We start from the raw sequence: 14,820 nt of genomic DNA on the forward strand, positions 1-14,820 counted from the left end.
AGTGGTATTTATGTAAAATTACAGTGAGAACAAGTGACTGCAGTTGAACTTCTCCTGGCAGAGTTGGAAATGGGGTTGTAAGAGGATAGTTAACTGCAAACTCTTTGTGTCAGAAACACGTTTGTGTTAGGTGTTTGGATGGTAGCCTAGCAAAGCAAGCTACCAGTCCTGGATGGTAGCCTAGCAAAGCAGGCTAGGAGTCCTGGACACTGCTGGGAACTTCTGAGATATTACGGTTATACAAATAATCATAATTGTGTTTCAGATGGTAAGTAAAATGCATATAAACTCATTAATTAAGAACTGTAAAGCTAGGGTACAAACAGTTTTGCAAACAAACAGGATTAAATGCGTAGAAATTGGGTGGAAAAAATGTTGATTAGTCACTAGCAACACTGAAACAAAATACATAGATTTTATCATTGTATTGGCTCTTTTGTGTTAGTATGAGTCATCTTAAAGCCTATGTGCTTCCATATGAAAAAGTGTCTTGTGTAGCAGGCAGTGATGAGCAGAGAAGGTCAACTTTATTTTATTTTATTTTAATCCCTTCTAGCCTTCAGGAAAAAGAACAATCATTCAGCATGTCCATTAAAGAAACTACTGACAAAGTAAGTACACATCAGTTTTCAGTTCTTCAGAATATTTAGAGAAGCAGATAATAGCTTGCATTTTAATAAATTGTTTGTGTTTTAAAAAATTATTTTGTGGCGTTTCTTCTAAACAGATTTTGCATGTAAATATTTTTAAACATACACTCCAAAAAACCACCCTGGTTTATATTTGGACAGGCCACGGAGATTATGCTTAAGGAAGCAGATGGAGTAATTTATTGTTTCTTGGCTTATGTTTACTAGTGATCAGTTTTCTCGCTGGTCTCCATTTTGGAACAGACTCCTTAGCTTCATGAAATGAAAGTGAACTCTGGTCACAGCTGGATGTTTTTACTCTTAACTCAGTTCCTCTTACTTTCCTAGCTGATTTCATTGATGTGAAGGAAGAGCATAAATGAAGTACCGCTTTTCCCTGCCCTTTCACTAATAATAAACTAGCAGTCTAATTCTTATCCCCCTTTAAAAACACAAAGAAAAGTGATGTGGTGTATTTAGCATACCTTTTGTGTCTAACCAGAGATGTTAATGCTTTTCCTTTAATTTTCTTATTTCTCATGGCATCCTTCCAAGAAGGAGAATACTAATTTTTTTATTTCAGAATGGCACAGTGAGCCATAGAGCATCTTTGCTCCAGGAGTGCTCTAGAAAGAGTTCAATTTGTGGTAGCTAATTCATATAGGTCTATATGGAAGAGGGGGTGGAAAATATTTCTGGCTTTTGATCAGTAATGAATTTATACTCTGAAATAAGGTTATTTTTCATGTTCTTTCTCTAATATCACTCACCAAAATTAGTGAAAATTTTATCCTTTATGATCTTTTCTTCCTAGTCATCTTGACCAGTGCTTTTAGTGTGCACTGTTAAAAAGACTGTTTAGACTGCATCTCAATACCCCTCCTTCGTTCTCTCCTCCTTTATTTTGAGCTCATTCTCCTCTGTTCCTTGCTTTTGCACACATCTTGGGAAAAACTAGTATAGACAACTATAACATGATGCTCCTCCCTGTATTTTTTAAATGACTATGAATAAAGTACCAAGGAAAAGATTGTAATTGACCTATAGCTCATCTACTAAAATGATTGAGACATTCGGTACCTCAGAGAGATGTACTATCTGAAGCTATCTGCAAGCTGAAACCTAAGTTACAGATTTTTGCCTTCTCCCCAGAAAATGTGCCTCTTAAAGTTTTATTTTATAACTGTAGCATCTAGACACTTTTTCAATAAGAGCTGAAACATTGCATGACAGTTGAGAAGTCTGAGAGGTAGAATTCCACAGCCTGTTTGGTTCTTTAAAAATTCAATAGATAAAAATACTATTTTAATTTCATTCTATTCATATGTGATGGCTTTTATTTATTAGAGAAGATAAATAGGAAGCATGTAATGAGACTCCTCCAAATCATTCATTATTTTATTTATTTAGATTGACTTATACTATTATTTTCTTCTCAAACTGAATAGAGCTAGTCTTTTAAACCTTTTCATTGTATGGGAAAAACACCACTTTGTCAGAGGTCTCTCTTTCCTTCCTGTGCCATTAGTATTTATATGGCCTTTTCTGCCTCATCTGTGTTGTGTTCAGCTGAAGCTGCAAAAGCTAAGATTAGTCCTTCCTTCAGAAATTAATATCTGCTTTTGCTAATGGCGAGATTGTGCTGTATGGAAGATCCAGGTGGGCTGTCCTTTTCTTCAGGCAGTGTAAAGAGAATTTTTCTATCTTTTCCAAGGTGCTGTTGTAAAGAAATGTGAAGGTTACTCAAAATTTATTTTTTCTTGAGATGGTTGGAGGAAGAGTAAATTTCAGTGCTTTAGTCAGTGTTCTTGTCCCTGTTTCTGCTGCTATAGATTAACATCATACGCTGGCAAGATGGAAGAGGATGACAATGGGCAAATGTGCTTTTGATATTTTGCAGCTTTTCATCTTGATTCCGCATATCTTTGCTAACCAGCATCCTGCTGGTTTCAGATAGACTGCTGTTTTGAGTAATGTTTATGTGTCTGAACACAGATTTGTAAGGTATATTCCTAAACAGAAACCTTTTTATTTTTTGAAAGTCTGCTTTTAAAAAAGCCCCACGAACCACTGAAGAGGGTTTTTAAATAGATACAGTAATATTTGACTGTAAAGAATTTCTCTGAAACTCAAAGGAAGTTTTTTTGGACTTGGAGCTCATTGGTCCCCCTGGGCTGCAGCAGAGCTGGTCACTGGGGACAGGGAAAGGGCATTGCTGGGGCCACAGGCACAGGTGCTTGTGATCAGACTGGTTAGGGGAGGATGGTGCATTCCCCGAGAGCAAAGGAGGAGCTTTGTGAATGTTCATCATCTTTATTAGCGAAGAAATAACCTTTCCTCAGTGGCTGAAGAAGGTACTGTAATGAAGAATGCTAGCTGTTATTAAGATAAAATAATTAGAAAAAATTAAAAGAATTGGAGCTTGTAGAGTAGAACTGATGTAACATTGAAGAAGTGCTATTAGTTTAGAGGACATTATATTATTTTGCCTTTCCCAGTCCTCACTTAGTTTTGTTGAACTATGCCATATGATAGCACTGAAGATTAATGTTGTTCATTTATCTACAGAATACATGTGACATAGATACAGGCAGAGTCTTGCTAACATACTTATTTCATGTTCCAGGAGAATTATCTCTGCGAGCTAGAGGAACTTCCTTTCAGCCTCTGTTCCCTGCATTTGCTCCATTAATAAAGAGTGCCAGTGAGATTCATTCTGACAGTAGTGCTTACAAAGTGGACAGTGTTCACTAGAAACTGATTAAACCTCCCAGCTTATTTTGCATAATTGCCAAACAGCTGTCTACTGGTAATGACTTTAAGTTACTACCAGCATGGGATATATTCATATAGTTTTCCTGGAGCTGAAAGATTCCCCATCTAATTGCAATTCACTGAGCCATTCAGTACACCTAAAGAGAGAGTGCTGCTTAGAAAGAAGTTATTAAAAACTTTCAGATTTATTTTGGAGATGTGAGACAGAAATGGCCTTTGGGTTCTTTGGGCATGTTTATTCACCTCTGACAGGTTTGGGTTTTTTAAAACATTTTAAGTGAATTAGTAGACAAGTCTCTTAGAAGAGGGCACTGAAATAAAGTGAAGTATCTTGGAACTGAAAAATTATAATAGGTGCAGAAGTGATGAGATATATGTTTTTTAAATTAATAGGAAGACTCTGAAGTCTTTAGATAGTAACAGTTACTGCTTGGAGGATAGTTCTGTTGACTCAAGGAAAAAAATACGACCCATTTATGGTTAAGAGATTCTTTCAGCTAAAGCAAGAGGGTATTATCCATTTAAAAGGATTTACGTTAGTGTCATATCTGAATTATTGTACTTTAATTGTACAAACAGATAAGCCATTAGAGCTGTAAGGCTTTTACTCTTAAAAAAGTGAAGTGATAGCTGTGCTTCTGTTAATAAGCATGGCATATACGTTTGTTTTTGAAGTGGGGGGACAAAGTCAAGGAGGGTGGGGAAACTTTCCTCTGGAGATTTCATTTCACATCTCATTTCTTCACAACTGGCCTGTGCCTCTCTCGACTGTTGCTTTACCCTTGGTTCCAGTGAATGCAATGTTTTCTCAAGTGTCAGCTACAATTTTAAGCAAGTGTTTGATGGTTGCCTTCAAAACAAGATTTGCTTTAGCTTGATGAGAGATTTTTTTGTTTGTTCATTTGCTTTCCTTCACAAATGATGCAATATGGAGTAAGAACCAACAGTTTTGCATATGTGGGAGTTGTGTAAATTGCATGTGCTGTATAAGGTCCTTCTGAGGTGATAATGTACACTTAAATGTAAAGTACAGAAACAGTTGCACTTCCTTTATTTTTTTTTTCTCCTGTCTCTCTCCATGTTTTTAATACCAGTCCTGATTCATTGCTGAAGGAACTTGCAGTTAAAAAGATAAAAAAAGAGAGATAGGAAAAGTCAGAAACCTGAACCCCAGTCAGCTGTGTCTCCTGACTGTGAAACAAAGTACAGTATGGAGCTGGTATAGCCTTATTTATTGCCTCTGCAGATAATTAATGATGGCTGCTTTGCCTTTTTCCAGTTAAGATGTGCAGCATGTTATATTTTGTATAAAAATTGCTGTACACCCTGTGTTATGACATCTTGAACTCCAAACATTGGCTTATTTATGCTCCAGGCATCACTGTTAATGCTAAAATTTTACAAAATTTGTAACTTGGCCCTTCTTCTATGTGCAGCCTCAGCATCTAGTAGTGAAACGTCCTCTGTCATGCAGGTAGCTAATGCTAATACTGTTCCCTATTTTTATAATAGTATGTGCGGCTAAGCCTGGAAGTTTTGATTTATGTTGGGTATTTCTGTAAAGACATCACTTTTTATTAAGCTTTCTTCACCTTGCTGTAGGATGTTATGTCGTGTCTGTAAACGAAGAACATTTGAAGCCTCGTTTAAATTGCCTTATACTTTTACATGAATGAATTATATATCATGGCTGTCTGCCTCAATGTAGGTTTGCACGAGTCAGAAGCTCTGCAGTACTTTGAGGAGGAAAGTGAGTGATATTGAGACTCAACTACCAGCTCTACTTGAGGCCAAAATGCTGGCTGTTTCAGGTAAGTTTTAAGTGACGAAAATGACTAACATTGAGTGGTGTGTTAGAGCAGTTGTTGACCTTTTCATAGCTGAGACTTCTTAAGAAAAGTCATTGATGTGCACTTGTCTAGATCCCTCGAAGGCGTGGCAAGTCCAGCCGAATCAGGCTGTGTCATGCCTTGTGTAAGGTACTTCAGGCCCTTCTCCGTGGCTAGGAAGTACTGGCGAAGTGGATGCTGTGTGGTAGGCAGTAAGCATGCAAAGAACATGGTATTTTTCCATAGGTGAAATTGATAAATAACTATCAATAGCTGTTCCTGGACCTTACAAGTTAAATGCCTAGAGCTCTCTAACTAAGAGCATAAATTTACAACAAAGGTATAATAATTACAAGTGTGGCTTTAAATGACACTTTAAAAGGGAATACAATAACTGGCAGCTTCTGCTGTTCAGATCATTAAACAACTAATGTTGGCAGCAAAAGAGCAATTTGGTTCTTGGTGCACTCGTGCATGTTATTTACAACCAGTAAAACACTGAAATGTGATTACAGAGTCTGATACATAACAGCTTTACATGCCACTTACTTGGGATTACTGCACTGTTCACTAAGGAAAAAAGGCAAAGCATGGTTCTGTCCCTTAAGTTTGAAGAGGTGGGTTTTCTAATTCAGCAAATTGTTTGCAGATGTGTAAGTAGGTGTCTCTTTGCTAGACACCTGTCTCAGAGGCAGCTGAATAGGAGAGAATGTGGACTTGAGCACAAGTTAAAAAAGGCTAGACGGTTTTAATACATGTCAAAGTGACATGTTGTAGATACCTGCTGGTGATTTACCTTCTCAATTAGATACAAGAATCTACTACCAGCACACATGAATTATTTTAAAATGAAACCTTGTGCAGTTTCACATGGTTTGTTTGCCAGAAGTGTATAACGTCAGGCTTGAGCAAAATCCTAAAGGAAATTAAGGACCAGATCTTGTATCAGTGCTGAGCATGCTCAATTTCCTTGCTTCTCATAACACCTTTTTGAAATGGAAACCCTCTGTATTTCTCTGTATCCACCTGCAAGAGGTAAGCTGAGCAATCATCCTTCTCTGCCCGTGGGCTGTTTGAACGTAGGTAATTTTCTTGCTTTCAAAATGGGGTCAGAGTTTTCCCCAGCCATTTTATGACTTTCTTGAGAACAAAATAGCCCATAAACTGGACTTGCAACTGCTTCACGCTGCCTACAGGAAGTAGTTGGCCAGAAAAGATGTACCTCAGTCTGACTCTTTGAGAGAGTAAATGACAACTTGAGGATGATTTCCAAAACATTCATAACAATATTTTATACTTGCTAGCTCTTAAAAGAGGTTGCTTGTTTCAGGAATAAAATCAAAAGGCAATTTAATGCTGATGTTTCTAGAAACTGTATTCACAGTACTGTGACTGTGATTGCCTTTCTATGCTTTTTAAGAAGTATCAGTGCTATTTTGTAGTACTGATAAGAAGCACTGTTTCTTTTTTTTATTCTTACTCTGAAAAGCCCTTACTTCATGGAATTTTAATGACTGTGAATGGTACAATCCTAAGTTGTTACTGTGGCAAAATTCTGAAGGGAACTGGTTGAAAATTGAGGATGAAATGTAATTTGGTGACAGTGGATACTGTAATTTGTTTACCTCATTGTAAGATATGGATACATTTAGTTGATGTGATGGCGCTTGCTTATGTTAAATGCAGAGTAACATGCAGAGGATGCAGGAGAAATACAGGAATCAAGAAAATTGAGCATGAAGAAATAAAATCAGAAAAGGCAGGATGCAGAATGAATTGCAGCTAGCAGAGAAGCAAGTCAGGAAGAAAAGATTTGGTAAATGCAGAAGAGGAAAGAGGAAGGAAGAGATAAAAATAGCTTTTTTTTTTTCTTACTTAACAAGGTGAAAACAATGAGGAGTGGATAATATAGAGAAGTCTGAATTATTCAGTTCCTGTGTATTCCTGTGTTAGGCATAAATGGACACCTCTTAAATAAGGCATAGTTAACAAGTAGGTCTTAACCTTTTAAATACTGGTTAAGATTTAAGCAAGATACTGTATGTATGTATCCCCTGAACTGTCAGGCAACCAACAGAATGTTAGTGAACAGCCTAGATATATTAAATTGTTAGACGGTGGGAGAATCTTCAATTGGGTAATATGCAATTATTTAAGGACAGCCTTGGAATAGCATGAAATTTGGAGGAAATTACAGTGTGTGTACAGAGGTTACATTAAGTTAGTTTTTCATTTAGTCTGGAAGCATCAGGCAGTGATAAATGTCTGTTATTTCTGGTTTTTTTTACTGTAGCAGTCAGATCATTCATTCATTCAATTTCCGCAGACAACAGTATTAATGGATACTGAGAAAACTGTTTTCTCTAAACAGATGTTGCATCATTTTTGATTAACATAGCATTTTCCTTGAGGAAGCAGTCAGAGCTAGGTGATTTTGGAACAGTGTCAAAGCAAAAAGGTAACTAAATGCAGTTACACACATCTGGATTCATGTATCCCAAAAGTTAAATTAGATGAGTTTAAGAATACAGTGAAGTGATACATTAGTTTCCAGAGCTTACCAGTGTGATGACTTAGAAAGCATGATATATACCTCAGCCTTTAATGGCTACCTTGATAGCTTCAGACAACATTAATCTTCTACATGAACTGTACTTTCTATTCCAAACACATTGATTTACAGTATTGGAGTATTTGTACCAGAAAATATAAGAATATAGCCGATATTGTTTTGAGGGGAAACTACCACAATAAATGCAATGTAAGCATAACAATTCTATTAGTCCTGTCAATACAATACCTTGGATATTGAGACTGTATAATAAATGATACTGTAAAGACATGAATCAACACTACATATGTGAGTGTCTTTCCTCCTTATTATTTTGTCATTGGGAGGAATATAAAATTAAATTTGGAGGAGAAAGAATGAAGGTTTATGATTCTTTGGATTACTGAAGGCCATAGAAAAAAATAGAGTAGATTAATTAAATCCCAGTGAGATTTCATACCAAAAAAAGCGCCCATACTTATATGTTCAAGAGGTATTTCTGTGAACATTTACAATTCAGATCCTTTATATCAACAACTCCTTCTGATTGGCATTTGCCAGTTGTGATAAATAACTTGCAGTTAATACTCCTGAGATGCTAGTCCAGAATTTTTCTCCAAACATAATTAGTAGAATCTTATTATATTGTTCACGTTTTTTAAGTCAGTAGCTTTAGCTAATTATAGCTAACAAGTACTCCTGATTGCATGAGATGTTACTGTTGACATACACATTTGTAAATACTTATCGATGAAATCTTAGGGTTTAGCATCTAGTGGGTTTTTTTTAAATTGAAACAAAATACCTTAATGTCAGTGCTTAGAAACCTGCATGTGATTATAATAACAGTTGCTTCTTATGTTAGCTCTTAACATGCTTATAAAAAATTTGTAATCAGTTATGGGAAGAACTCTTCTGTTAGCATCATGTGACTACTTATCATGAAATTTTTTGGGGGGGAGTAAGTTGCAGATGAAATAATCCTAAACCAGTAAGAAAATTCAAGTAGGATGACACATAAGCAAGTGTCAATGTAACAGTAGAAATACTATTAAATTTTATTTTCCTACTTTGGGCTGTTTTGCAGGAGAGGAAATAATATGTGAGAAATGGTGTGTTTCTCTTTTTTTTCTTTTTTTCCTTAGTGAGAAAATAATTTGGGAATAGGAGGGAGAATGTAAACTAAAATTAATTTTTAGTCGTCCTTTCATCAGTTTCCTGTATTTGAATAAAAGAGGTCATTGGCTATATTTTACAATGTCTTCATAGACCCTATGTGAATTTTTTTTCCTCTTGAGAATGTGTAATAGCATGGGACTAGACAGCCAGCAAGTGGCTAGCAGGGAGCTAAGCAGACATGAATGAAATACTGAATTCATTATGTAGTTATCTGAGGTGCATGTCATTAATTTACATCTTTGCAAATACAAATTAGATCCAAACACAGAAGTTAGAATGGGGTGACTTGTAAGTAGTTAAAAAAAAATATTCTGATCTTAAAACTGTCTATACCAGTAAGAGATCATGTGTCATCATCCTATAATTAGCACTATCTCTCTCATTAAATACCTGCAAGTGGGAGCTGCTTGGAAATACTGTTGTGGGATGATTTCCAGCAGTACAGTGAAAAGGGTTTTCTCCTTATGTCAAGGTAGAAGTGTAGTTTATAAATAGCATGACATAAATACTAGATATCATATTTTCACAAAACTTAATGCTAGGACTGTTGCCTCTTTGTCTGCTCTTTGATGCTCATTTAGGGCAAGTTCTGCATGGCTCAGAAAGCAACTGCAACAAAAAAGCCCCCAGCCTTCCAGCTTTGGTGCTAAGCATTCCAGTTGGGAATGAGTGTTGTAGAGAGGGGACAGAGCAGTCAGGCTGGAAAATGCCAGTGCAGGCTGAAAGACATTTTCAGACATATATTATGTGCTTTGGTAAGGTGGATGTCTTGTTTTCATGCCTGTGCTATATTCTTTCATTTAATGCAGAAATACGTATGGGCATAAAGTTCTTGACATGATGTTGAGATCTTCCCCAGACATGCTACATACAGCTCTCAATTTGTCTTTCATTGGAAGGCAACGGTACTCCTGTTTTTTAAATCTTTCCTGTTTCTGAGAACTGTTGTTTGATAACAGTTGGAGAATTTGGCTAGTCTTAGAGGCAAAAATACCAATGCCTCTTTGTGCCTCCTCATGAAGGCTTAGTTTTTTTTTATGAATTGGAGACTGGTAGAGATCTGTGTCCTGTCAGGTGACATAGCTGGTTCCCTACTTTCAGATTTTTGCTTCCAGCAGAGGCCTGGGTTGATGGCTTAGGGGCATATTGAGATTAATTCTTCTTCGTGCCTGTATCACAATGTCTGGCTCCAGTATACAATGCTGTGTATTGGCATGTCTTCCCACAACAGTCACTTTATGCTCCATGAAGTAAAATTTGCCACTTGTGTATTGGTGCAAGTAATGTATTGGCAAGCCGATTAACTCATTTAAAAAAATAATGCCAGAGAGCCCCCCAAACAAGCTCTCAAACAGTCACGCAGACCTCAGACAGCTATGCTATTTGTCTTTTAATCTCATTTCCAAATGAGACTGCTGGATGTTACTGGCTTTCAGTAAACTTCAAGGATAATTTGTTGTAGCTGAAGTTCCAGCATATGTGACCAGACAGCAGAAAATCATTGCTTCTCTTGCAGAAGTCAGTCATGTAACAACTTACTCTCTTTCTCTTCTGTTACTGAAGCTGTATCCCTGGAGTGTGAGAGAAGGTCAAGTAATCTCTTTGACAGTTCTTTTTCTGGGGTTTTATGCTCAAAGGAGAAATGTTAGATGGGGAGAGCTCTCAAGGGAAGGTGCTCTCTCCCCACGGAAAGGGTATGCTGTGGTCTGGAGGGGACGTGAGAAAACCCCTGTGCAGTCTGCAGAGGGGGGCAGTGATGTCCCTCTTTCCACTGACTGTCCAGGGAGCCAAGGTGACAAACCTCTGAACCTCAGTGTATGTACTTTTGGTGCCTAAACCTAGGTGGCATGAATGTTTCTCTCCCTGATTCTTCTCTGATTTTCTTTCCTGGCCTGGTTAGTAAGAAAGGAGGTTGATGATTTCATGCAGCCATCAAGATCATGGAGATCAGGTCTGGGCCGTTTCCCTACTCCCAGCATGTCCCTTCCTCTCCACTGGTAGTAATAGTGAGTGGAGGCAAAGGCAGGAGAGAGAGGAGATGTAAAAGAACCAGAGATTGAAAGGCATATGGTGAGTGGGAGCTATGAGGGAGGGGGAAATGATTATGTAGGGAAGCCTGTGCATACGTCTGCTATTGGGTGACACTTGAGCCTTGGAGTCACTTTCAGTAGGGCATCCTTTACTATGTTGAAAAAGGATTATACAGGACTTGCAATAACCATTTACTGGTTAATGCATATAGTTAACTGCTGGGACTAACCTGCTCCTGGGCTATATTTGTCACCCCCAGTGCAGGCACTTGAGAGCATCCACCAGTAGCTATTGCTCTTTGGAACAGGTTGTGTCTCAGAACTGCTGAATTGGCATCTTTCAAACCTCTGCCTTTTTCTTCAGGGTTTTTTTGTGCCTTTCCTCATTAGTAATTTTCATTTGAGCCTTTGAGTTGTTATTACTGATTTAAAATTTTATTGTTGGGTTTTTTGCCCCCCGTCCCCCCCCCCCCCCCTTTTTTTTTTTTTTTTTTTTGTATTCCTGTGTTGCTCTGTGGTGACTGATTCAGTCCGGGTACAAGAAGCTTTCTGTGGCAGAGAATTCCTCCTCCAAATGTATGTCTGTGGGGTCTCTTGCCAGCTTCTAGATAGATTTTCTTACTTTACCTTTCAGGATCACGTCAATCATTCAGTTGCGTTATGCTTCATAAAAGTGTTGGCACGTGTTATTCCTTAAAAACAATGATTGTGATTCAAATATGCTGGAATTTGGTAAAATGTTTCAGGAGATGATAGACTGTCCTTCATTTGCTATTTGTTTTTTTCAGAGGTGCAAACACACAGGCAGTGCTTTCAAAATCTTACATTTCTGTCATGTTTTTAGCTTTTTTCTTTTTTTTTTGTCAGCAGCTGAATGATAATTTATTTTCTTCAGTTTCTTTTCTGGTGTTGGAATCAGTTTGTATTCTCATTAATCACAGGGTGGAGGATTTTTACCCTTGAATTCCAGTGCCATTGATAAATACCATGGTGGAAAATGCCCTAAACTAAAATGTAAATTTTCACTTTCTTATGTATTATTAAAGGTAGTGTTAGTCTATGAAGAATTAGCTTATAGATAATGATAAATAATGACCAATCTATTCTTTACTACATTCAAGCCAACGTCCAGTACGTATGCTTTACTGTTATGCAAAAATTACTTGTACTACAACAAACATAGTTTCAGTAGAGATGGGACATACCTCTCTGCTTCAAGTATGGATAATAGAAACTATGAACGTATGTAATATCTGACGTAAGTATGAGAAAAAGAGGTCGTAAAAAACTTGTGGGCCATTAACTTTGTCTTGTATTTTGAAGGGCAAATATTTAACAAAGCTTAAATAATAACAACACATTTGTTGGTTTTTACAAAATGGGACCGATTTCAAACCATATTTTTAGTCAATTTGTTGCTGGCAAGTGATATCAAAATACTGATATGTTAGTTTGAGACTACTAAATGGGCAACAATCTGCCCAATATAGTAAAATCTGTCAATGAGCTGTTATAAGGGACGTGAGTTTGTGGCATGTAACTATGTATAGAGAAAATATACTTGGTATGCAGGGCACTGTTTAGCTGTAGCATATAGCCATACAAGGACAATTTTGGGAAAAGAGGAAAATAAGGTAAATATACTATTTCTATTCACAGTGAGTAAAAGCAATTATATAACTACTTTGTGCCTGGGGATAATTTAAAAAAAAAAATTCCAATTTGAGTTGTTTTGCTTGATTTGGCTGGTATTTTTGGCCTTCATGCCAACTTGTTGGTAAAGAGCAGGGGATGAAGGATGTACACGAGGAGAAAGCCCTAGAGGGAAAGATTAAGGAGGAAATTTAAACTGGGTTTTTGTTGTTGTCTTTTGAGATAATGCGGTGTTAAGCCCCTCAAAGTTAAGTGTACATACCCAGCTCCTTATGACAGTATACTGCAAGTACGTTATTCAACCTCTTCAGAGCACTGGATGCTTTGAATTAGCTGGAAAGTGAAAATACAACTTTCTAGTGTTGTAGAAGTATAATCAGTTTGGCCAAGTTCATGTGAAACGATTTCAGATTTTATGATAATCCCAATTATACTTCACATGGTTACTCTTCCCCTTCCCCTCCCTTCCATTTTATCCAAACACTGTTGATTCCATGTATTTACTCAAGTTTAAATGGAATAGATTTAAGATTCTGATAGAGCAACAGACTTTCTAGCCTCGACATTTATAAACAGTTTTCTCAACTTGTGGCTTTTCCCATTTGGTGTGCCAGTTTGTGCCCAGCATGTTTATAAGTAGATGTATGCAGTGGCTAAAATTGCACATTGCTAGTAAGCATCACTGTGAGACAGGAGGAAGGATGGAAAAAGTGACATTTCACCCTTCAGTCCCCTTCACAGAATCCCTGCCTCACTTCTTGGTTTAGACCAGAAGCTCAGCTTTGGTCTTAGATCATTACTTCCTTAGTTTTGTTGTCTCTGTACAGATCTTCTGAGTGAGCGGTCCTATTAGCTTCAGTGATTTTTTTTTTTTTTTGAGTTTGCTGGGAAGAGCTAGGACTGACTTTATTTATCTAATGTCACCCAACTAGAACTCTCCCAGCGGTATGACTGTAATAAAGCATAGCTCTGAGTGGTTGACAAAGTAACAGTTATTGTGTTCACTTAGGCAAAATATTTATTTTTTCATCAAAAAGAGGAATTTTAATATTTTCAGGATATTAGCAGAGTAAAATATTTTGACACATGTCTTCAGAGTGTTTCTACGGCATCAATGTGACTGTGTCTCTTAACAAACAAAAAACCCCAGGAGGGCATGTTTTTAATACTGGCAGCTAGGGATTATATATTAATTTTTATATCTACTTTCTTACGGCATTTAGAAAGCAGTTATTTTGGTTGCTGTGATTGAGGTCACTGATGGCACCTGCGGGGCATGAGTTAGTATACACTCTTCTGAATTTTCACTGCAGACTTCTAGACATTTCTGCTGTAAGGGGGAGCTGCGTCAGGTAGTTTTGGCTTTTGGGTATATATATCTGATGCCATTTCCTCACAGCCTCAGTTTTGATATAAATTTCCCCTCTGGGAATTAAGATCCATTCAATATGTATAAAACTTTCATATGTAATATCATACCTTTTTCCTTGCTATCTTCTGAAATGTAAGAGCAGGCTCCAGATTCTAATGAGGAATCTCTTGCCTTCATGTTTTATTAAGGCTCTTGTGTGTTGATGCTTGGGATGAGTTCAGGGGAAGTAAAGGTTCACTGTTTAACTGTAAGTCTTTTTGCCTTAGAAGCATCTGAATATCTGCCATTTTTCCAATGATGTTGTCTTGCTTATCTTGCTGCTGTGTTTTGCCCATTTGGAAACATGTGACAGATTAAGATAATAACATTTGTGGTGTTGTTTCCCAATAAATGCACTGGTAAGCCATAAGATCCTACTGTTTGATAAGCATATTTATAGTTATTTAACTGTATAATTCTTTGTAAGATAGAACTGGCAAACAGGGTTTTAGCTGAGAATTAGAAATAAGGGAGTTTTGAACTCTTAAAAAGAAACAAAAAAAGGTCAGCTTTAAGCAAGGAAAAGGGGTTGACTGAAACTACCACAGCCTTCTGACTAAATTAAAAAAAAAAACAACACCAAAACCAAACAAGGCTACCATACTTAGCACTGTTCAATTTTTAAGCCTCATTTTTTTGATACAGTCTTTTCCAAAATTTTGGAAAGTGTGGTCTCCCTTTGGCACACCTGTTCTCATATGGCCACTCGAGTTTTCATCAGCATCTTTCCTCCAGGAGGATGGTTGTAATTATTTGCTGGAAG

At 37.1% G+C, this 14,820-nt stretch overlaps 1 protein-coding gene across 1 annotated transcript in view; it reads left to right on the forward strand.

Moving 5' to 3' along the window:
• The window catches only part of DISC1 (DISC1 scaffold protein), a 214,452-nt gene that overhangs the window by 85,472 nt on the left and 114,160 nt on the right, over positions 1-14,820 (forward strand). The window contains exons 7-8 of the mRNA XM_074863132.1: positions 557-611; positions 5,113-5,215. Coding sequence (XP_074719233.1) covers positions 557-611; positions 5,113-5,215 — 158 coding nt within the window. The remainder of the gene's footprint in view (positions 1-556; positions 612-5,112; positions 5,216-14,820) is intronic.

The sequence above is a fragment of the Strix uralensis genome, chromosome 3 (assembly GCF_047716275.1).
Source record: "Strix uralensis isolate ZFMK-TIS-50842 chromosome 3, bStrUra1, whole genome shotgun sequence".
NCBI lineage: Eukaryota > Metazoa > Chordata > Aves > Strigiformes > Strigidae > Strix > Strix uralensis.